The sequence below is a fragment of the Podarcis bocagei genome (genome assembly GCF_964188305.1).
Source record: "Podarcis bocagei genome assembly, chromosome: 14".
NCBI classification, from domain to species: domain Eukaryota; kingdom Metazoa; phylum Chordata; class Lepidosauria; order Squamata; family Lacertidae; genus Podarcis; species Podarcis bocagei.
The window spans coordinates 28,305,434-28,330,375 of record NC_138139.1 but is presented as its reverse complement, the minus strand read 5'-3'; the positions used below and the strand labels follow the sequence as shown (position 1 = coordinate 28,330,375).

The following is a 24,942-nucleotide window of genomic DNA, read 5'->3' as shown; positions in this document are numbered from 1 at the left end:
ATTCTCTGTCCATTCATTGCATGCTACACAGCAACTGGAAAAAATAACCAGACCCATCACAGCTGTTTTGGTTTTATGCTAGATATTTAAGACAAAACAGGGGGGAAACTACATTAATTCTGCAAGGGGAGGGAAAGGCATTAAAACAGCCATGCTTTGATGCCTTTACAACAAAAGAATCTGGTTTTGTATATCATCACTCTGAGGTGTCTAATTAGCAAGTAGGGTTTTGCAAATGAAAAGCTTTGGCAAGATTTACTTGGAGGGTCGAGCAATCAGCTAGTAATTCACACCTGAAGCACATCACAGGTTTCCTTCAAGGAATTCAGCCTATTCTCTGGCACTGAGATGCTCCTAAGTAGCCAATTACATCAGCCAGGTGAGCTGATGACTATCTAGGTCAGGGCAATCCAACTTTTCATACCAAGTAGGCCGCAAAAGTACTTCAACACAGAACCCACAGGCCACACGCTGCCTTGTCACATGGGGTGGGGGTATGAGCCCACAATTTGGTGCCCCACCCACCTCTTTCCCAAAGCTGGGAACTGCTAACTAGGCTTTGGGAAGGAGGAAGGGGGACTCTAGGACCCTGCCAGAGCCTTCATGCTTCCTTCCCAAAGCCCAACACCTCACTTATCTGGCTCTGGGAAGGCAGTGTGAGCGCAGTGGGGGGGGGCACTGAATGTTGCCAAAGGCCACCAAAAGAGGTCCATTCATTGCATGCTACACATGCAATGGCCACGCACTGGACCACCCTGACCTAGGTCCTGCAGTTGATCCATAATGCTTTCCCCCTGTACCGGTAACTTGTCATTTCTTTCTATAGTTTTAATTGATGCCTCTTAATATTTCATATTAAGACCACTTGATAAGGTTTGCCTGGAAAGAAGTATATAAATATCTCAAATAGACTACTTTTTTTTTGTTCATGGTAAATACATACATTCACAATTAATGCATACGTTCACAATTAATAGCATCATTAACTGTTCTACTTTAGGTAAGTTGGCTTGTTGTTTTTAAGTATTTTTCATCATCAGTTCATGTTTCTAGACCCTAAGAGTGTGGAAACTAGGATTAGCGAGAGTACTTCTGACCAGGAGACAGTATCTTCTGGCCCTTGTGTGTTGTGATTTTCTGCCTTACATGGATTTGATTGATGATGACATTTTATTGGACATTTTATGGTTTTAATATGCCATTGGCGGGCAAAAGAGCGGCATATCAATATTGTGCTGATGATTATGGTTTCTAGGCGGTATCAGAAGCAGTATGATGGTATTTAAGGAAGTTGTTGTTGGCATCTGCCTGTCTCGAGAGACAATGAAGTACGCCTCTGGGGATGAAGTCAAACTGCTGCATTACTGAAGTAATTAAATAAACATTGATTGTTTAAATATGATTACTTTTCCCTTTGCTGTGTAAGTGTGGGGAACTGCTGTGCTCTTTCTCCACAGTCGGAGGCAATAATGCTTCTGTACCTAGTTGCTGGAAACCACAGGAGAGGGCTCTTTTGCTCAAATCCTGCTTCAGGGTGTCCCTTAGGCATCTAGTTGGCCACTGTGAGAACAGGATGCTCTATTAGATGGGCCACTGGCCTGATCCCGTAGGCTCTATTTATGTTCTCTGACCTAGCATGAATTAGGGCAGTGTTTCCCAACCTTTTTTGGGCAAAGGCACACTTGTTTGATGAAAAAAATCTCGAGGCACACCACCATTACAGCCCCGTGACGTCAGCGCGCAGCGTCACGCCGGGAGGGACGCACGAAAGTGTAAGTTTCAATTTTTTCCCCTCCCCTCCTGTGTAAAGGGGAATGCACTCTGCTAAGTAAAGGCACTTGCCACAGCAGCGTCAACGTCACAGCACCCACCGGCACCCAAGAGAGAAGGGGTCTCAGCAGCCCTTTTGCCAGGAAGAGGAGCAAGAACGAGAGGAGGAAGAGGAAGAGAGTCCCCCCCAAAAAACCATTCTCCTTTTGATCTTCCTTATTTGCAATTCCTCATTGCAAAACAGCGGTTGATATACAGCTGGTTTTTTTGTTATTACAGTCCCCACCCCCTCACCTAGAAAAACACCACCTGTCAATTTTATTATTATTATTATTATTATTATTATTATTATTATTATTATTATTATCATTATCATCATCATCATTATCATTATTATTCCCCGCCACTCTGGGAGGCTGAAGCCCTTTAAGGCTTCCTTCTGTCCACTCTCTGTGAATTACCTGCCCGGAGCGGGTTTCGGGGGGGGCGCTGCTGCCAGTGTCCTCCCCGTCGAGTCTCGCCTTGCCCGGCGCGTGGCAGCCGCCCTTTCCCACACTCTGCCGGCTGCGCTGCCAAGCCCCGCGGCTCGGCCTGTCAGCATTACCGGGCTCGGCGGGCGGTAATTCCCGAAGAAAGCCGGCGGCGCTTGAAGAGCTGGCAAGCCCCCATTTGCATGTCTGTTTTCCGCAGCCCTTGGAGAGGATTAAGTTCCCTCCTTCCTGCCGGGGAACCTCCAAGCTTTGGGGGTGGGGGGGGAGGAGGCAGCAAAGCGAGGCAGGAAGGAGAGCGCGGCTTGGCTGGGTGAGCTTTGGCAGGGGCAGGGAATGAGAGCTGCGAGGCGGGCGCTGCGGTCGGAGGCGCTGCCCGCCGAGCTCGCAGGCAGCCAGGCAGGCAGAAGGCGAGAGCCCCGCGCTGGGCAGCCTCTCCTCGCCGCCGCTGCCCCGCCTCTCGCCGCCCGACTCGCCCGCCTCCCTCCAGGCAACATCTCGCGGCACACCAGGCAACATCTTGCGGCACACTAGTGTGCCGCGGAACAGTGGTTGGGAAACACTGAATTAGGGAACCCATAGCAGGGGGTCAACTCTGGCCCAGAAGAAAGCTGCATTGAGAGGCCCACTGGTGATAATGAAAGGAAACTTGGCATAAGTCTCTTAAAATAGTGATAATCCAACAGCCACCTGTTGGGCATGTTTAGCCTGGAGAAGAGGAGGTTAAGGGGTGATATGATAGCCATGTTCAAATATATAAAAGGATGTCACATAGAGGAGGGAGAAAGGTTGTTTTCTGCTGCTCCAGAGAAGCGGACACGGAGCAATGGATCCAAACTACAAGAAAGAAGATTCCACCTAAACATTAGGAAGAACTTCCTGACCGTAAGAGCTGTTCGACAGTGGAATTTGCTGCCAAGGAGTGTGGTGGAGTCTCCTTCTTTGGAGGTCTTTAAGCAGAGGCTTGACAACCATATGTCAGGAGTGCTCTGATGGTGTTTCCTGCTTGGCAGGGGGTTGGACTCGATGGCCCTTGTGGTCTCTTCCAACTCTATGATTCTATGATTCTATGATTCTATGATTCTATGATTCTATGATTCTACCTATGCAGAGTCTTCTCCTCTCCTGCAGGGCCCTTCATTCCAACCAATTCTGTGGTTGCCTCTAGAATTTTAATAATGCTGCCTAAGCAAGCCTAAGCTTCTCCCACCCAATTCCAGAGGCATCGCAATTCCAAAGCTATATAAAGCATTAAAAAGTGAGTCATTCAAGCTTAGAGCTATGGAGGAAACCAAAACCTATAACAGTCATGACAATGAAGGAGGCAAGGTCCTAAAATGAAAGGAAGCCACATACATTTTTTTTGTCTTTCTTGGACAATGACACATTGCTTTCCATTGGGGTTGAACTTTAAGTTTTTAAAGAGCAGTGGTGATTGAGCCTCATGGAAACTTAGCGCCCATGGAAATATTTCCCCAGTTACTTTGAAGGTGGAGATGGGGATTAGCTGCTGCAGATGTCAGAGCCTTGACAACTGCTTTTGAGGAGTTCTCCACGAGGTGTGTCAACACGATTTGTGAAAACTTTATCTCCTCTCCTCCACTAGCTGGCTGGATGTCCTATTTGCAATTCGAAAATAAGATGCTCGTTTCAGTTGCTACCTTTGCAGCCTGGTGGTGATGTTGGGATTGGGTTGAAAGCAAGTGCATTTTGATTTTTGCTTCTGAGTAAAAAGTAATCCATAATGCCAAGGCCTGTGGGGAATCTTTCCCGGAGGTTTGTCCTACGTCAGGACCGCATGACATTATCGTCATCATCATCATCATTGGGGCAGGCTCAGGCTCAGAGATGAAACTGAGAAACAGTCCATCTATCAGTCCCTTTCCTGCCACTCTCTTCTGGACGCAGAGAGCCTGGACATTTCCAAAGGAAAGAGCTTCAGAAAAGCTGCCTAGCTTGAGCATGGCTAGATCCAGAGGAACAGCTGGCGGTGGTCCCTCATGGATTCCAGATGTGGCACATCACTCCATACAGAGGGATATTTGGCATCCCTGATTGATTCCCTGTAACAACACCAAGTAGAAGAAACATTCCTTGGTAGGGCTTTTGCATGAATGATGGATGTATTCCAGTATTAGAGCCAGCCCTACCATTAGACAAAGTGAGGCAGCTGCCTAAGGCAGAAGATACTGAAGGGAAGAGAGTTGTAGGGCCAAACTGTGTGTGTCCTCCCTGCCCTAAGCTAGCCTGCTGCCTTTGAGTGTGGTGGAGGATATCATAAAATCATAGGATTGTAGATAACAGCAGCAGCAATTGTAGAGCTGCAAGGAGCTTCAATGGTCAATCTCCTGCAATGCAGGAATCACAGCTAAAGAATCCCTGACAGATGGCCATGCAACCTCATCTTAAATACCTGCAATGGCCCACCTTCTGAGGTCATCTGTTCCACTGCGAAACAGCTCTTACCCTTAGAAAGTTCTTCCTAATGTTAAGTATACCTGAAGGAGCGTCTCCACCCCAATTGTTCAGCCCAAACATTGAGGTCCAGCGCCGAGGGCCTTCTGGTGGTTCCCTCGCTGTGAGAAGTGAGGTTACAGGGAACCAGGCAGAGGGCCTTCTCGGTAGTGGCACCTGCCCTGTGGAACGCCCTCCCATCAGATGTCAAAGAAATAAACAGCTGACTTTTAGAAGACATCTGAAGACAGCCCTGTTTAGGGAAACTTTTAATGTTTGATGTTTTATTGTGTTTTAAATATTCTGCTGGGAGCCGCCCAGAGTGGATTGGGAAACCCAACAAGATGGGCGGGATATAAATAATAAATTATTATTATTATTATTATTATTATTATTATTATTATTATTATTATTAAGTCAGAATATATTTTCTTGTCATTTGAATCCACTGATTTGGGTCCTGCCCTCTGGAGCAGCAGGAAACAAGCTTGTTCCATATCTTGTGCTTTGTCTCAGGCAGCAAAATGTCTTCTTTATTTATTGAAATTATTAGTCGCCTTTCACCTAACAGGTCTCACACTAAAGAACATATATACACACACACACACACACACACACACATTATAGAACAGACAAGAAATCATATGAACATATAGCATATTAGAAAAAGCTGTGTGCCCCCCATATTAGAAAAATATTAGAAAAAGCAATGAGCCTTGCTTGCTCCTCCCCTGTCTCTACCAGGGGACCAGCCTTGGGCCAGTGCTCTCCAGTAGCATACAATGATGCGCTCTAGCAGCATCAAAAGCAGGTCATGAGCAACAGAAGGCAGCACACTCCATGGGAAGCATTCAGCCAAACAAGGCCTGCCCAGCTTGTACAAGTCTACCCAACCCCGACAGGGTACCAATGGATGGTACCTTATGTTCTTCTGGGTGGGGAGGAAATGCTTGACTGGATTCCAACCCCTGGTTCAGATCCCCCATCAAAGATCCCCCATCTAATCCACCATGTAATATATAAAGACCAACTCTTGTTTCCCAGAAATTACACTGACTGATGTTGCTTCCTGCTCTGCACTGAAACTCTTTTTAATCAGCTGATATATTTAGTCCCCAGACTCTCGACTCCTGCCAGATTTCGATCCGGGTGATTTGAAAAAGATCTCCTTTCCAAACAGGAATTAGTCATTGTTTAGATTTCTTTATGATTCCCGGCTGTTGTGGGGTTCTGCTGGAGTTGAATGAACTCTGTCCTTAAATATTAAATGTGGTTGGGGGCAGGGAATGAATCTCTTCTCCTCTCTCATCCAAAAGTGACTGCAAGCATCCTCTACACTACAGCATGATGTGGTCTAGCAAGGCAATAGACAGTGTCCAAATATTGGAAGGTTTGGGGAGGCTGTTTGTTTCTTAAGGGGAACTGGACGGAAGGTTCAGTGCAAGGATGGGGAACCTGTAGTCCTTCAGATGAACTTGGACTCTTGACTCTCATCAACCCAAGCCAGCAAGGCCAATAGTGATGATGGGCATTGTAGTCTGTCAACAGCTGGATTGCCACAGGTTCTCAGCATTGGCTTAATGCATGGGCCCTATCCAGAGGTGCATACACAGCACACTTGAGATATTTATTATCTGTCCTCTACCAAACCCCGACAACGTATTTTCAGTTCACCTTGGTTTAAAATTTAAACCCTTTTTTGAGGGTGGGGACTAATGTGGCCTGTGGCCTGCAAGTTAGCCACTCCTGGTTATATCCAATGCTAGTTCCAATAAGAGAATGCCCATTGGAATCAATGGACACGACTACAATTATAGAATTGCAGAGTTGGAAGGGACCCTAGATAAGTGTTATCTAGTCCAACCCCCCTGCAATGCAGGAATCTCAGCTGTCTAAATTAGGCCCATTGATTTCAATGGATTTTCCTTGAGTTGGCTACAATGCATTGCTATTTGGTGCAATACTTTCATGTGCTTAATGTATCTGGATTGCCAGTGTTTTATGGATGCTTCCCCCCTCCCTTTTATGATTTTATTTTCAAAATTATGCCAATGTGAAGGCTGAATGAATGAATGCTATAATGTTTTGGGGGTTGGAGCAGACTGCAAGGAAATGGTGTAATTGTAATCAGTTCCTATGCATACACTCAATTTGGAGGATTTCTATGCTTGTTTGATTTTTATTATTATTATAACATATTTTTAAATAATGTAAGCTACAACTGACCATGAAGGACCAACAAAGACAATACAATAATGCAATGCTGCTTCTTTTTATTAGTTACAATTTTATGGTTGTATATTGTCTTGGTGTTTGACATTCCAAAACATCAGAAAAATACTCCACCATTCTAAACATTTTTTTATAGTTGATCTCTATAAATTATTGTATATTTCAATAAGGTAGCTATATTCTATATTTTGTTAGACCATTCAGTGATAAGGCTTTTCAGTGTTTGTGATCAAATGTGTGATGTTCAGAAATGGCCAATAAAAGATCTCCTCCTACCCCCCCCCCTCAAATTTTTGTTTCCCTCCAGGCTGGTGGTTGGAGCCCCTTATGAGACCAGTGGGCAACAGAAGACTGGAGATGTCTACAAGTGTTCGGTGAATGGTGAAACCAACAGCACCTGTTCCAAGCTCAATCTAGGTAAACCCATGGGATAAAATTTACCACCTTGAGCATCTTTTCTGTATGTGCTCCACTGCTAAGGGTCACTCAAATGCACACGTGTCTTCACATCCATAGCTACCAATGACTTCTCTGAGTTGTGCATAGGTAAGAAAGATTGCCACTAGATCAACTCTATTTTGTCTTTAAACTCTACCCTTATTTCCCTGGAACATTTTTCAGTGGGAAGTGAAACCAGCAGGCCTCCATGAAATGCCAATCTTGTTGGTTAACATGATTAAAATGAAAAATAGATATGGTAAAATATTAAAAAGGATAATTCCTGGCATGCCTCTATCCAGGTTTGGGGCAAATATTGTTTGGTGAGAGAACCCTAGGAGACAATTAAAATAACAAAACATGCTGCAAAGCTTGGAAATATAGGCTGTTAGACCTTTAAAATACCCCCTTCTAAGTTGTTCCTAAAATTCCCGACTTCCTTTAGCATAGAAAGAGACCACATGTTTGGTAAGCTTAAAATTGTTTACTTATAAACTCTTCAAAAGTCAGATTCATGTGCTTTTCCATACAGCAGCAACAAAACACAGGCAGTATAACTTAGGTTCCAAAAACGGTAAATGTTTCTAAATAATTTGCATAGAAACACAGAGATGGCTTGCTTTAGTCCCACAGTCTAAGCTTGGAGCATCCAGCTTAGACCTCCTTACTGGCAGAGTTCACATGGAGGAATATGAGAGAACAGAGAGCTTGGCAACCCTTCCTTCTAAGAAGAGGGGAAGTGACCTAGCTAAGCCTGGCAGGACAGCTTACTCTATTGTCTTAACCCCTTCATGCATTAATTAGAGTTAAGCATGCTGGTTAAGCATGTAGGTGACCTAACAGCATGGTGGCAACCAGCTCTGAATGTTCCTTTTCAGTTTCAGACTGATGCTGTTTTAGACTGATGCTACCAGTTAACCAAGTTCTCAGGTTCAAAGGGGGAGAGTAAGTAAAGGGAGCTGCCTTCGACCGAGTCGGACTATTGATCAATCTAGCTCAGTATTGTTTACACTAACTGGCAGCCATTATCCAAGGTTTCAGGCAATAAACCTTTCACAGCCCTACCTGAAGATGTCAGGATTTGAACCTGGTGCCTTCTGCATGCAAAGCAGATGCCCTGCCACTGAGCTATGGCCCTTCCTGTAAGTGCACATTGTTTTCAGTTTATACGTGGTCTGATTGCTCCCCCTCTTCCTGAAAAACCAAGCATTAAAACTGGTAGAAGGAAATGCAAAAAGTTTGCACAAACACTTTCTGAAGCTCTCTGTTCTACAGCTGTTCCTCCTTTCCACTACATGCCTAACTCTGGCATTCTTTTCCCAAGGAAGAGTAACTCTTTCCAATGTGTCGGAGCGCAAGGATAATATGCGTCTGGGTCTCAGCTTGACCACAAACCCCAAAGACAACAGCTTTTTGGTAAGGAATGATTTGCATGTAGGCTTACAGATGCTCTCTGAGTTGCTGCCGTCTTCTGTCGTGACAAGCCTAGGACTCATTTTTAACCTCAACCTGCAACACAGGGCCAAGTTTAAAATAAAAATAAAAAGCTACATAGTTCCATCTTTCTCATCCTCTTTCCACCTTCCACCTTCTCTTAGAATAACACATTTAGAGTGGAAGTTAACATGGTGATGGCAATGTGACACACACACCCCTTTAAATTTGTGTGTGCCCTATCTTTATATGATACCTGACTCACCCCTGGACAGTTAAGTCCAGCTTAATTCGACCATGGGGTGCTGCGCTCAAGCCAATGATCTACAGCAGAAGTGACTAGTCCCTTTATTTTATTTTATTTTGGGTTTGAGGGTTGCATTCAGTCTTGGGGAACCTTATGGGGGCCATTTGCCTATGATAGGTTCAGGCAGCACACATTCTTGTACAGACACACAGAGCCCACCCACCCCCAGTCCTCCTCCTTCCACTCTTCACAGAATGACAGATCCATCCATCTCTACTGAGAAGACCATCCCAATCAAGGCACTGTGCTGAAAAGAGAGGTTTAAACTTCACAAGAATTCTAGCCTGTATCACTTTGACTCCCTTTTTTAGCCTTCTGGGCCTGGCTAAAACATCTAAAAGAGACTCCTGGCATGTCCCGTGTCCTGAAGAATTTATCCCAGCAACAACCAACAGTAGCAGTTCTAAAACCTTCCTCCCTGTTTTGTTCCCTCCTTCACACAGGCTTGCAGCCCTCTCTGGTCTCATGAGTGCGGAAGTTCTTACTACACCACAGGAATGTGCTCCAGGGTGAACTCCAACTTCAGATTCTCCAAGACTGTGGCTCCAGCGCTCCAGAGTATGAGAATGCGCCTGTTATATAGACCTTTCTCCCTCCCTCCCTCCCTCTCTCTCTGCCAGAGGAGGGGTTTTTGGTCTCTAATGCCTTCAGCACCACTTTGAGGGAGGGGGACTAGGAAACTGCTTGAATGGAAGCAGAACAGCAAAGCAAAGTGAATTATGTGGGCCAGCAACAGTAAAAATTGCAGCAGCGAAGCAAAGACACCTTTTCCTTCCAGACCCAAAAGAAAGAGAAAAGGACATATTTTGGATATCTATGACTTTAGGTTACAGGGTGCAAAATGCAAACAATGTAGTTTTTTTATTAAAAGGAAAGTTCCTACAGAAGTCTATTGGTGTTGGGTCCACTTCTCAGTACGCTATAAGTTAGGAGAAGGTTGCTGTAGCTTCAGCCTTCTTTTACTGCTTCTCAAGCAATGCTCCCCCTATGGCCCCTTTATGGGATCAGGGACGCGGGTGGCGCTGTGGGCTAAAGCCTCAGCGCCTAGGGCTTGCCGATCGAAAGGTCGGCGGTTCGAATCCCCGCGGCGGGGTGCGCTCCCGCTGCTCGGTCCCAGCACCTGCCAACCTAGCAGTTCGAAAGCACCCCCGGGTGCAAGTAGATAAATAGGTACCGCTTACCAGCGGGAAGGTAAACAGCGTTCCGTGTGCTGCGCTGGCTCGCCAGATGCAGCTTTGTCACGCTGGCCACGTGACCCGGAAGTGTCTCCGGACAGCGCTGGCCCCCGGCCAATAGATGTGAGATGGGCGCACAAACCCCAGAGTCTGTCAAGACTGGCCGTTCGGGCAGGGGTACCTTTACCTTTACCTTTACAGTGGTACCTCAGGTTACATACGCTTCAAGTTACAGACTCCACTAACCCAGAAATAGTGCTTCAGGTTAAGAACTTTGCTTCAGGATGAGAACAGAAATCATGCTCCGGCGGCACGGCTGCAGCAGGAGGCCCCATTAGCTAAAGTGGTGCTTCAGAAGGCCTGGGTAGCTCAGATGGTAAGAACGTGGTGCTGATAACGCCAAGGTTGCAGGTTCAATCCCCATACGGGACAGCTGCCTATTTCTGCATTGCAGGGGGTTGGACTAGATGATCCGCAGGGTCCCTTCCAACTCTACGATTCTAAGGTTAAGAACAGTTTCAGGTTAAGTACGGACCTCCAGGATGAATTAAGTACTTAACCTGAGGTATATTGCAGAGGCCCAACCCCAATGCCCCAGTGAGTTGTATGTGATGTTGCCCCTTCCAGAAACTGGTGAATCCAGGTGTTCCTATGCCATGCCAGAGGAGCACACAGCCTTACTGTAACAATAGGTGTTTCTATGAGTATATAAAGCCATTAACAACCTGAGACCGGTTTACCTGTGAGAACGCCTTGCCCCATATATGCCCACTCAACTGCTTTGATTGGCAAAACTGGCACTGTTACAGATCCCAGATCACCCCGTTCTACATTTGTAAGAACTCGATCTTTTAGTGTGGCAACAACTACACTTTGGAACTCCCTGCCTATTGATATCAGGCAAGTGCCTTCACTAGACTCTTTTTGGCGCCTGCTAAAAACATTTTTGTTTAGACAAGCCTACCCGGATGGGATGCAGGTGGCACTGTGGGTTAAACCACAGAGCCTAGGACTTGCTGATCAGAAGGTCAGCGGTTCGAATCCCCGCGATGGGGTGAGCTCCCGTTGCTCGGTCCCTGCTCCTGCCAACCTAGCAGTTCAAAAGCACATCAAAGTGCAAGTAGATAAATAGGTACCACTCCGGCGGGAAGGTAAATGGCGTTTCCATGTGCTGCTCTGGTTCTCCAGAAGTGGCTTAGTCATGCTGGCCACATGACCCAGAAGCTGTACGCCGGCTCCCTCGGCCAATAAAGAGAGATGAGCACCGCAATCCCAGAGTCGGTCACAACTGGACCTAATAGTCAGGGGTCCCTTTACCTTTACCGTTACCTTTACCCAGATGTTAAGAAGGTTGATGGGAGTTTTAATCTGCATTTAGGCAGTTGTTATTTTAACTTTTCAGAAGTCTTTATTGTTGTTATTTTTTCTTGTTGATATTTTTCTCTTTTTGTATGCTGCTTTAAATGTTTTAATTTTTTTAAAAAAAAAGAATCAAGCAGTGTATACATTTTATGAAATAAATAAATAAGCATCACTATAATTTCTGCAGCTCCCTCCTAATAACCCTGTGGACTGTACATTGCTGAGGTGCTGAGGCTTTTTTATCCTTCGCCTCCACGCAGAACTGCAGTTCCCAGAGTTTCTTGAAGACTTTAAAACCAATTAAACATGTAATATAGATATATATATATACCCTTAGGGAACCTCAATAAAGAAGAAACACAGCAGAACCCAGGAGATAAGATTTCAGAACAGGAAAGGAGAAAGATTGGCCTAAGATTCAGGACTTTCTTGCTCCAAAGGAGACAAAGAATATATATATATATATATATATATATATATATATATATATATATATATATATATATATATTGGCAAGCCTTTATCCGCTTCCTGAAAGTAGCCAAGATCTCTTAATGATCTCCTGCCTGTTCTATTGCAGGATGCCAGACATACATGGATATAATTATCGTGCTGGACGGTTCCAACAGCATCTACCCCTGGGTGGAAGTACAGAATTTCCTGATCAGCATCTTGGAGAAATTTTACATTGGACCAGGCCAAATACAGGTGAGAAAACACATGTGAGGAATTTCTCTCATATCAGCACATCCTCATCTTTTGTTTTATAGCTTTTTCCAAGCTGGCGTGCTAGGAACCTTCACCCTTGCCAATGCACCGTGCTTTTCTTCAAGAACCAGTCAAATATTGTTTGCATTTGAAAGAGACGCTACCCAGGATGAAGCAAATGCATTGGGCTGCTTTGGGCCAGGGGAGCAGGCAGGGGTCTGACCTCTGGCAAAAGACTTCGCAAAAGTCAAACCTTTGGGATGAATCATAGAATGGTGGTGTTGGAAGGGACCCCCAACAGTCATCTAGTCCAGCCCCCTACAGCACATAGTTAAACTATGGAACTCCCTCCCACAGGAGGAAGTGATGGCCACCAACTTGGGTGGTTTCAAAAGAGGATTGGGCAAATTCATGGAGGAGAAAGCTATTGATGGCTACAAGCGAGGATGGCTATGTTTCTGAATACCAGTTGCTGGAAACGGCAGGAGAGGAGGGTGCTCTTATGTTTGAATCCTGCTTGCCAGTTTCCCACAGTCATCTGGTTGGCCTCTGTGAGAACAGAATGCTGAACTACACGGGCCACTGAACTGGTCCAGCAGGTTCTTCTTATGTTTTTATCACAGGTGTAATAAGTGCAACATATCGGATGTGCAATCATAGGACTGTAGAGTTGGAAGGATTGTATGGTCCACCTCCCTGCAATGTGGGAATAAGAGCTAAATGCAGGAATCATGTGTACAGTATAAGACTGCAAGTTAAAATAAATCATGGCAGGTTTGTTCAGAAATTGGAGCTTGTTAACATGTTGTGCGTTATTCACATAGCAATCTGTGCTATTATGTACTTCATTTTACTAAATATGTGTTGTATTAATGTCATATCAACATACCGTATTTTTTGCTCTATAAGATGCACCAGACCACAAGACGCACCTAGTTTTTGGAGGAGGAAAACAAGAAAAAAAATATTCTGAATCCCAGAAGCCAGAACAGCAAGAGGGATCACTGCGCAGTGAAAGCAGCAATCCCTCTTGCTGTTCTGGCTTCTGGGATAGCTGCGCAGCCTGCATTCGCTCCATAAGACGCACACACATTTCCTCTTACTTTTTAGGAGGGAAAAAGTGAGTCTTATAGAGCAAAAAATAAGGTATATTAAAGCCGGTGTAACCAGATATTGTTGGGCTTTAGCCTAAGCCAGCATGACTATTGGTCAAAGGTGATGGGTATTGTAGTCCAGCAACATCCAGAGGGCTTCACATTGGCTACCTTTGCCTTAAAGGATCCACAAACCATCTGCTCCTTCTTCTTGTCCCTCATTCCAGGTTGGAGTCGTCCAGTATGGAGAAGATGCCGTACACGAGTTTCATCTGAATGACTACAGGTCTGTCAAGGATGTGGTAGAAGCCGCCAGACACATTGAGCAGAGAGGGGGCACAGAGACCCGGACGGCCTTCGGGATAGAATTCGCTCGGTGAGCAATGTGGGACAACCGGCTTCATATAACCAACATGCTTAAGTCTAATTAGTGCATGAAGGGGTTAATACCATAAAGTAAGCTGCCCTGCCAGGCTTAGCCAAGACACTCTCCATCACTGTGCGAGCAAGGTAATCAAGCTTATTTTTACCCTGATGAACTCAACCTCTCTTGAGTTCCTGGACTTTCACCACTGTGAACTTTCACCACTGTAACTAAGCCAAGTTTTACTGCATGCGCAACTTTTTCTGACTGCACATGAATCTGACCTTTAGAGGATTTGTAAGTAAACCATGTGTAACTTGCCAAATATGTGGTATTTCTTTATGCTAGGGGGAAAGGAAAGTTCTGGAACTCACAAGGGCATATTTTAGAGATCTAACAACCTATATTTCCACTCTTTAATTTTGTGATTTTAAACCTCTGCTGGGGTTCTCTCACCGAAGAGTACTTGCCCCAAACCTGGATCTTGGCATCCAGGAAGTCACCTTTCTATATACCTATTCTTCCCCTTCAAGATCTCCCAAAGAACATTCTTGTGCATGGCTGGTATCTTTTTGTATGCATGAGGTTACTCCATTGTAACAAGACTCTAGTTTGGATAGCTTTAAAATTACATAACCAAATGCATCTTCTTTGTCCTATCAAACACAATTACCGTATTTTTCGCTCTATAGGACGCACTTTCCCCCCTCCAAAAATGAAGAGAAAATGTGTGTGCGTCCTATGGAGCGAATGCAGGCTCCTTGGCTTCAGCGATAGCAACGGGAAGCCTCTGAAGTGCAGAGGCAGCGCTCCCTCCGTGCTCCGGAGGTTTCGTGTTGCTTTCGCTGAAGCCTGGAGAGCGAGAGGGGTCAGTGCGCATCGACCCCTCTCGCTCTCCAGGCTTCAGGCAGCTATCCGCTAGCCTTCGCAGCGCGCCCCCAGCCCCACAAGCTCCGGGAGCGGTGGCAAGGCTGCGCGCAACCTTGCCGTCGCTCCCGGACCTGTTCTGGGGGCTGTGGTCGGGGGAAGCTTGGGCTTCCCCTGCCCCAGCCCCGCGGCTAAAAATGAAGCCAAGACAACAAGTGGGTTCCATCCCGCTCGCTGTCTTGGCTTCTGCCAAAGCCGCGCGCAGCCTCTCCCGGCTGGAGAGGTTGCGCATGGCTAAAGAGGAAGCCAAGACAGCCAGCGGGCTGGATCCCACTCGCTGCCTTGGCTTCTTTGCTCTTTGGGGCTGGGGGGGGGGAATATTTTTTTTCTTTATTTCCCCCCCCCCTAAAAACTAGGTGCGCCCTATAGTCCGGTGCGCCCTATGGAGCGAAAAATACGGTACTTTTCAGCAGCATCAGGTAAACAAAGTGAATGGCTCTATACAAGTAATGGGACACTCTGATCTCAGTAAATCCCTTGCCTGAATGAAAGTGAGCTGGGATGTAAGACTGCATGGATATATCAAATTCAGATTCTCATTTTTTCATTCTTCAGTTTTCCACACTTGCAAATCAGTTTGTGATTTTTTTCTTAAGTCTTCATGAAAATTTATCCGCATTTTAGTACACATTTCTCTCAATATACACATTATTTGCAGAGCAATTTTCCCTTACGTAGGGATGCGGGTGATGCTGTGGGTTAAACCACAGAGCCTAGGACTTGCCAATCAGAAGGTCAGCGGTTCGAATCCCCGCGACGGAGTGAGCTCCCGTTGCTCAGACACTGCTCCTGCCAACCTAGCAGTTCGAAAGCACGTCAAAGTGCAAGTAGATAAATAGGTACCACTCTGACGGGAAGGTAAACGGCGTTTCCGTGGGCTGCTCTGGTTCACCAGAAGCGGCTTAGTCATGCTGGCCACATGACCTAGAAGCTGTACACTGGCTCCCTTGGCCAATATAGCAAGATGAGCGCCGCAACCCCAGAGTCAGCCACAACTGGACCTAATGGTCAGGGGTCCCTTTCCCTTTCCCTTATGTAATGAATAGTTGTATGTTGCCTTCACTTGGTGTGCTCACTTTACCCGAGTATATGCACTTCAGTACACAGCACCTGACTGGAGAACTGCAGTGTGGTATAACGGCTAGAGTGCTGGACTAAGACCTTGGAGGCCAGGGTTCATATCCCCACTCTACCATGAAACTCATTGGGTGTGACCTTGGGGGCCGGTGATAGCCTCTCAACCAAACCTACCTCACAGGGTTGTTGTGAGGGTTAAACGAGTAGAACCACATATGCCATCTTGAGCTCCTTGCAGGAAAAGGTGGGGATATAAATGCAATGCAATGCAATGCAATGCAATGCAATGCAATGCAATGCAATGAAATAAATAAATAAATAAATATAACAAATCCGAATTCTCCTCCATCCCTGGATATAAGGCAACTTTGGCATGCTTCGGTTGTGAAACATTCAATTCAACCTAATAGAAATGGTTCCTTATAGATTTTAGACAATCTTTTTCTCACTTTTGTCTCTCAGTCGCCATGTTTCTCCCCAAGATGCTTCTTCAGCTCTTTAAAAAATCTCCATAGAAACAAGACCAGCCATTGTGAACATGTTGTGATATTCACACTTCATCTGCAAAGGAAACTTCCGCAGAACTGAAATGTTAGCTCCCCATAATCTCTTGAATTTCAGCACAGAGGCATTTCAGAAAGGCGGCCGCAAGGGCGCCAAGAAAGTGATGATTGTCATCACAGACGGAGAATCCCATGACAGCCCCGACCTCGAGAAGGTGATTGAAGGCAGCGAGAAAGATAATGTCACCAGATACGCTGTTGCGGTGAGTCTCCCTTTGGCACCACCTACTAGGAGCTTTGGCCAAAATTGCTCCAGAGTGAATTTAGAGCCAGGATCGGGCTCTCCACCGGTGAAACCATCAGTGCTGGTTTTCAGACATTCTGCTTTTGAGGATCGCAATTGACATTTACTTGACTGTCAGAGAAACCCTGGATCTTGCAGAGCTTTCTGGAGTGTGTTCAAAGGTGCACTCTGGGAGCCAACTATGTGTTAGGCTCAATGCATATCTAGCAGTTCCATCTCAGTTTTCCCTTTCATTAATTACACATAGTGGGGGGTTGCTATTATTATAAAGGGCAGGGAGGCAATGGTTGCTTTTGCATATAATGCTAAGCTATGGTTGCTCAACAAACCACGAGTCACTGCACAGAAAAGCAAACAAGCCATGCTTTTCCCCCTCCAAAGTTTGGCTTGCTTACAGTCTCCCCTTGCCTAAACCCTCTGTAGCTTGGTGAGCATCCAGGGCAAACTGGCCAAACAAACCCTAGCTAAGCAAGGGTGTTTGGTTCAGAGGTAATGCCAAACCATCGTTAAAACAAGCCACACTTTTGTAATCCAGCAACATCATGGTCTTGCCAGAAAACAAACCATGGTTGAGGCTGGGTCCAGACTTTCAAAGAAACCTCACTTTGGCTAAACAAACCATGGCTTATTAGACATAGAAGTACCGTACTTTTCCTTGTATAAGACGAGGGTCTTTTCTTCAAAAAGTATGTCAAAAATTGGCGGTCATCTTATACATGGGTAATGGATCTGGGGGACGTGGGATTGGTTGGTGCTGTGACCCGGAGATTGTCAGTGGTTATTGGGTGCATTATTGGTGGCTGTGGAAAGGGCTGTTGTTGATTGGCTGCTTCTGCCGGCGAGGGAACAGGTTTTGCGATGTGTGTGAGAAGCAGCGTAGCTCAGGCGGGTGAGCTATTTTTGGCAATCCTCCCTTAAAAAAGCTCATCGACTGTGGGCAATCTCCCCCCATTTTCTTAATTTTGAGTCCTCAAAAATAGGGGGCATCTTGTACATGGGGGTGTATTATACACGGGAAAATATGGTAAGTTCATTTTGGTGCCAAAGGTATAGCAGACACATGGCATTGCTTGTAGAAGTCCCCAGTTTTAATCCCTATCATTTCTAGTTTTAAACCATTAGGGATAGCAGGCTTGGAAAGGTCTTCTTCCTATAGGAGCCACTCTCAGTAGACCTTAGGTGGGCAGATTCAGCTCTTTAGTGCTGGAAAAGCCAACTGATATTTGTTCTAATTCATTGGTAAAGAGTGGGTTTCTCTGAGGGAAAGCAGTGAGACGAGCGGAAATCTGGATGAGCCCTTAACCTCGCGCTGGAATGTTCTTGACAAATGCCTTTCATTCTGCAGAAAAAAATATGAGGCACATCTTTTTGCTTTCTAATACAGGTTCTTGGCTATTATAACAGAAGAGGGATCAACCCTGAAGCCTTCCTGAAAGAAATCAAATATATAGCGAGTGACCCAGATGAAAAACATTTTTTTAATGTCACTGATGAAGCTGCTCTCAAAGATATCGTGGACGCTCTGGGGGAAAGGATTTTCAGCTTGGAAGGTGAGCTGAAGATTGGTACTGCCTCAAGTTTCTCCATCTCACTTGTCCCACTTTTGAAAGGCAGGTCACGGCAGTCAGTCCTTTTTACAGCAGAGGCAGGGAGAAGATAGATGGGGATCTATTGACAGATCTTTCGGTTAGGTAAAGGTAAAGGGACCCCTGACCATTAGGTCCAGTCGTGGCCGACTCTGGGGTTGCGGCGCTCATCTCGCTTTATTGGCCGAGGGAGCCAGCGTACAGCTTCCGGGTCATGAGGCCAGCATGACTAAGCCACTTCTGGCGAACCAGAACAGCGCATGGAAACGCCGTTTATCTTCCCGCCAGAGCGGTACCTATTTATCTACTTGCACTTTGACGTGCTTTTGAACTGCTAGGTTGGCAGGAGCAGGGACCGAGCAGCGGGAGCTCACCCCGTCGTGGGGATTCGAACTGCCGACCTGATCGGCAAGTCCTAGGCTCAGTGGTTTAACCCACAGCGCCACTTGTACACTGCTTGATTGTAGAAAACCTCAAAATGGTTTGCAAGAAAGATAAAACCATTAAATTACCACTAAGAAAAATTAACAGCAATAATTTAAACTTTGGAAATGTTACAATGACAATAGACTAAAAAGAGATTATAATTCATTTCAAATTTCTAAACATCTGGGTAAAGGTAAAGGTACCCCTGCCCGTACGGGCCAGTCTTGACAGACTCTAGAGTTGTGCGCTCATCTCACTCTAGAGGCCGGGAGCCAGCGGTGTCCGCAGACACTTCCGGGTCACGTGGCCAGCGTGACAAAGCTGCTCTGACGAACCGGCACCAGAGCAGCACACGGAAACGCCGTTTACCTTCCCGCTATAAAGCGGTACCTATTTATCTACTTGCACTTAAGGGTGCTTTCGAACTGCTAGGTGGGCAGGAGCTGGGACCGAACGACGGGAGCTCACCCCGCCGCAGGGATTCGAACCGCCGACCATGCAATCGGCAAGTCCTTGGCACTGAGGTTTTACCCACAGCGCCACCCGCGTCTAGGTAGGCTTGACTAAAAAATGTTGCTAGCAGGCACTGTAAAGAGTACAGTGAAGGCACCTGCCTGAGATCAATAGGCAGGGAGTTCCAAAGTGTAAGTGCTGCCACACTAAAAGTCTGAGTTCTTATAAATGCAGAATGGGTATTATGTGGCACTCCCAATTACTTGACAGTCGCATCAGTTGGGGGGATGGGGTATCTTAACTGGATTTCTCTGTGAAAGAAGGTAAGAACTTGTTTCTGGTACTAAGAATGGGGGGGGTGCATTTTAAAGCAAATCTATCTAATTTGCACTTTCTAAAACAAAGCTCAGTCATCCTTCAAAACTCTCCAAATTTTGTGATGTAGTTCTGCAGTCAAGCACTCTGTACAAAAAGTTATATACTGGGGTAAAGCATGCATAAAAATGCATATTGTGGGGGGAAAGCATGCCAAAATGTGCATTATGGGGAATTCTTTTGCGGAAATGTGCATATTGGGCACAGTTGCATGCAAACATGTGTTTCACTAAAACACCAATGAATTTTTATAAGGGCTTTAGAAATAATAATAAAACCCTCTAACTGTTGCAGAAATGTGGAGGACTAAATTTGAGACAGCTCTTACCCTCAGAAATATTTAGTCTCTTCCTAATGTTTAGTCAGAATTTCCTTTCTTGTCATTTGACTCTGTTGGTTCAAATCCTACCCCCTGGAGCAGCATAAAAGAAGCTATCTCCATCTTCCACCTGACATGACAAGTATTTGAAGGTGACTGTCCTATCACCTCTCAGTCTTGAGAGGTGAAGCTGTGAAGTTATGTGGAAGTTGGTTCCAGATTTCAGAAAGCATAGGTTAAAATTTGATTCATGCCAGTTCACCAGTGTTCTACTTCCTGTTCTGTCAATTCCAGACGCCTAATTCCCCAAACTGTAGAAATTAATGCTGTAAAATTATGCTGGGAAGCGGTAGTTCATTATTACTATTTTTCCTTTCGCATTGTCCCTATTTGGCATCTGACTGTTTTTCCCCCATGGAAGGTGTCTGACAATTCCTGAAATGCCTTTCCCTTTTGTCTGCAGGCACCAACAAGCATGAGATATCCTTTGGCCTTGAAATGTCCCAGACGGGATTTTCATCCCATATTGTGGAAGTGAGTGAATAACACTCTTGTTTTTGTCATTTCCCCACCATGATTCATGTGGCTTTGGCATGTGGCTTTGGCATGTGGAGAGCTTTTCGGTTGTGATGGATGGGGACATCCAAAGGCCCATGTATGGTAGCAGATGATACCTGGATTATTTATGCACCCAAAGCTGGAAGCCGCTGAGAATTCTCAGCTCCTCCGTGGGCCAAAAAAGCTGATTTCCTGATGCAATTTGAAACAAAAGCATTGAGCGAGGGGCCAGGAACTTTCAGATATGTTTTCATTTGGTTCCTCATGGAAAGTGATCCCAAGGAATGGCTCCTCCATTTATTTCTGAGAATGTGTTGACTGAAAATTTAGATGAAGCCATTTTTAGTATATATTTTTGCCATCTCTGGGCTGGATTGTTCTTGGCAGCGTAGACAAGACTTCCTAAGACTGACTCTCCTATGAAGCAGCAGGTTATGAGAGATTGGAAGCGGCAAGAAATGGCTGGACATTGAAGTTAATAGAAAAACAAATTACAAAGGGCAGGGAGTTGCCATTTGGATTTTCACGCATATGCATAAACCCACACCAGACTTTTAAAGCACGTGTCTTTAATCCTGGGAACTGCAATTTACCCACCACAGAGCAAACAAACTACAACTCCCAGGATTCTTTGGGGGGAAGCCTAAATGTGCTCTAAATGTATGGTATGAGTGCACCCACAGATCCAAATGCATTCTTAAGAAGGCCTGGAAGTTACTGAGAGTTTCTGAGAGTTGCGCCTCTTCCTGTTCTGCAAGGACGCAGGGAACAACTCTTGGTTCCTTCTATGTAGCTGCTTGATGTGCAAAAAAACCCCAGTAGGTGCATCCCAATTTCCATGCTAGACAAAGCCACACTAGTTGAATCTCTGCCTACCATACTGCTGCTGAAGACACAGGAGTTCTGGCCATAATGAAAGAAACAGTGACAGCCTTACTCTCAGCCTATGGTAGTTTTTGGCCAGAAGGGGAGCTTTGATTATAAATTGATTTACTTTGCTCTTTTCACAAGGACTGAGCTGATGCTGGTGGGGATTTTTTTCCCTGGTGTGTGTTTTTTCTAGAGTTGCACTGCCAAAATTGACAAGTCTGGAGGAACTGGCAAGTCTCAGAATATTTCACTTGCTGACTTGGCAGAGGCTTCCTTGCACATTCCCAGAGCTCCTTTAAATACTGGAAGCTTCTCTTGCTGTAGCTAAAATGCAGATTATAAGCCAATGTGCTGGACGGTTTTAAATAACAATACCAAAAGCGATGCCAGCGGTTGAATGCCAAGGGAAGCTGTGCGGGTGGCTGTTCCTTTTGAGGGACAGAGACCAGAACATGCGAGAGCCAAGAAGAAGGAAACTGCCAAACTGCTCCCAAAATTACACATCAATTGCCTAATATTCCGGCCATCAATGATTCAGCATCTAATTTAGGACTTATCAACAATGATCTTTCCTCTGCTCTTTCCAGGCAAAGTCCATGGTTCAAAGCTCCATGTTTGAGCACCCTTTTTTTATTGATCTGGAGCTTTCCCCGCAAATACCCGCTCTTTAAAGCTGAATTGGAGCAAAAGGCAATTATGGAAAACCCGAAGTGATGTTTGCTCCGATTGAATGTTAAAGAGCGGGTTTTCATTGGGGAAGTTCGGGGTGGGGGGAAGCATTCAGACACAAAGCTTTAAAGCTCAAACCAGTGTGGATAAGCTCTTTATTGCAGCAAAGGCCTAACACACACCAACATGCTCAGGAAGATGAGCTCTACCACATACAAAGAGTCTCCCAGAATTGCCTGTTAGGAAAATTCAGCACACACCTTTTATACCATAATTCCCTACCCTATTCTGTATGCAATTCTAAATCTCTAGATAGAAGAAACTTAGAAAATGAACAAAGTTTGAGGATAGTGATATGGATAGGGGGTGGGAATTGATTCAGTTCATATTTGAAAGCAACCCTACATAATTTAGATGTATCAAAACACACTTCTCTTAATTTTGCAATCTTTAGTCAAGTAATACGTGCAAAAATGCATATGCTAGAGTAAAGTGTGCTCAAAGATGCATATATTTGTGGAAATAGCATACAAAATTACATTATATTAGGAATTGCTTTGCAACAAATGTGTATACAGTTTTAGGAGAAAATTTCACTGAAATGCTGGTGCTTTCTTGTGTCACAGCCGGAGGTGAGATCTTTAGCATGCAGAAATGTCAAATTTGTCTCTGTGCGTGTATGCCTCAAGCATACATGTACAAATATCTTAGGGCTCATTCATACTTGTGCTTGACCCATTTTTGGTCATACTGTGTACCAATTAATTCCCCTGGTTTGAGAGCTTTTCTCATTGTTCCATGGCTGCCACTTGCAAAAATCCTTTTTTATCCATTGAATCAGATCTTATCAGACACTCCAGAGGGAAATTTGGCATAAGTGAGCTTTAAATCAGCGGGTAAAATGGGATTTTTGCAAGTCATGGCCAGGGAACAACAAGGAAAGCTCTTGGACCCTGGGGGATTAATCAGTACACAATATAATCAAAATACAGCTCAAGCAAAAGTGTGGTTGAGCCCTTAGAAATTGCCAATAGCTCCTTTGTCTCCCCCCATGACCAGGATGGGATTTTGCTTGGAGCTGTGGGTGCCTATGACTGGAACGGAGCAGTCCTCAAGGAGACCAGTAGTGGCAAAGTCGTGCCTCACCGAGAATCCTACCTCCAAGAGTTCCCAGAGGAGCTGAAAAATCACGGCGCTTATCTGGGTAAGAGGAATCACCAGCAATTGCTGGGCAAGGGAAGTGGGTTAAGCTGGTTCACACAAGCAGTCCTTCCCTTCTGGACCTCAGACTATGCAATTGCTTAGGGAGGGGCTAAAATGTAAGCAGATCATGGTGTAGAGTGCATCAGTCTCTGGACTGCGGCTGGCATCTGAAGCAACAATGCCAGGGAGATGAAGCTTGTGTGAATTGCATGATTCTTTGTCAGTTTATCCATTTGTTGTAAGAATTTATATCCTGCTTTTCTGTACTCAGTGCCAGTGTGGTGTAGTGGTTAAGAGCGGTAGACCCGTAATCTGGTGAACCGGGTTCGCGTCTCCGCTCCTCCACATGCAGCTGCTGGGTGACCTTGGGCTAGTCACACTTCACTGAAGTCTCTCAGCCTCACTCACCTCACAGAGTGTTTGTTGTGGGGGAGGAAGGGAAAAGGAGAATGTTAGCCGCTTTGAGACTCCTTCGGGTAGTGATAAAGCGGGATATCAAATCCAATCGCTTCTAAACTGGCCAACAACACAGTGAAATAACATATCAAAAATATGACAAAAAAGATAAGATGAAAAATGTATTGAACAGTAGTCAATTATCATAGATATCATAAAATTAGTCCACCCCCACCCTGCAATGCAGGAATATGCAGCTGTCCCACGCGGGGATTGAACCTGCAACCAGAGTTATCAGCATCATGCTCTAACCCAGTGTTTCCCAACCGGTGTTCCGCGGCACACGAGTGTGCCGTGAGACATCGGCTGGTGTGCCGCGAGATGCCTGGAGGGAGTCGGGCGGCGAGAGGCGGGGCGGCGGCGGCGAGGAGAGGCCGCGCCTTCTGCTGCTGCCTGGCGCTCCTCCTCGCAGCCGGCAGCGCTGCCTGGGCGCCTCCGTGCGACTCTGCCTCGCTGGGTTTGGTCTCCCAGCAGAGACGGGTCACACGCGCACCTCCCTCCCTCCCTCAGCCTGCGCGGAGGGAGAGCCAGAGAGAGGCATCGCTCCTGCGCGGCGGGAGAGGGAGCAGCCGGAGCGATGCCCCAAACGAAGGCATGGGACCGGAGGGGAAATCCTCTCCGAGGAGGATTGAGCGCAGCTGAGAGAAGCCTTTCGAGGAGCTGCCGTGTCCCCTGGAAACCCCCTTCCCAGCTCTGCCTGCCTGCCTGCCCAAAGCTTGGAGGTTCCCCGGCAAGGGGGAGGGGAAAAACTTTCACTTTTGTGCGTCCCTCCCGGCGTGACGCTGCGCGCTGACGTCACGGGGCGGGGCTTTAATGGTGGTGTGCCGCGAGATTTTTTTTCAGTAAACAGGTGTGCCGTTGCCCAAAAACGTTTGGGAAACACTGCTCTAACCAACTGAGCTATCCAGGCATAGTTGTTACCAAAAGCCAGTAAACAGTGCATCAGAATAAAAAACGGATGATTCAGGTTAAAACAAAATAAACCCACCAGGTTATAAGGCCAGACGAAATAGAAAATCTTTAGCAGCTGGGTGGAAGGGTAAAGCTATTCATGGAAAATGAGGCTGTCTGTGGCTGCTAGCAGGGCTGTTCTTGTGATTCCCTCTGCATAACATGCTACCTTGTTTTCTGTCTGCCTTCCTGTCTTTCTGTCTGTGTGCGCTGCAGGTTACACCGTCACCTCAGTGGTGTCAACAAGACTTGACAGGATTTACGTCGCTGGAGCGCCCCGCTTCAACCACACGGGGAAGGTTATCATTTTCACGATGCACACCAACCGGAATCTGACCATTCACCAGTCTCTGAAAGGAGAGCAGGTAAATTGGGCAAGAGGGGGGCATTGCTTTGGGGTTGCAGAAGATCTAAACAAGGCAGTTAGTCCAGTATGAGA

The 24,942-nt window shown here is 45.8% G+C and overlaps 1 protein-coding gene across 1 annotated transcript in view; it reads left to right on the top strand.

Moving 5' to 3' along the window:
• ITGA11 (integrin subunit alpha 11) overlaps window positions 1-24,942 on the top strand; it is a 96,347-nt gene that overhangs the window by 29,816 nt on the left and 41,589 nt on the right. Inside the window, exons 3-12 of the mRNA XM_081171042.1 lie at window positions 7,252-7,361; window positions 8,707-8,798; window positions 9,567-9,681; window positions 12,241-12,368; window positions 13,690-13,838; window positions 16,452-16,596; window positions 18,022-18,187; window positions 20,260-20,330; window positions 22,953-23,097; window positions 24,720-24,868. Coding sequence (XP_081027168.1) covers window positions 7,252-7,361; window positions 8,707-8,798; window positions 9,567-9,681; window positions 12,241-12,368; window positions 13,690-13,838; window positions 16,452-16,596; window positions 18,022-18,187; window positions 20,260-20,330; window positions 22,953-23,097; window positions 24,720-24,868 — 1,270 coding nt within the window. The remainder of the gene's footprint in view (window positions 1-7,251; window positions 7,362-8,706; window positions 8,799-9,566; window positions 9,682-12,240; window positions 12,369-13,689; window positions 13,839-16,451; window positions 16,597-18,021; window positions 18,188-20,259; window positions 20,331-22,952; window positions 23,098-24,719; window positions 24,869-24,942) is intronic.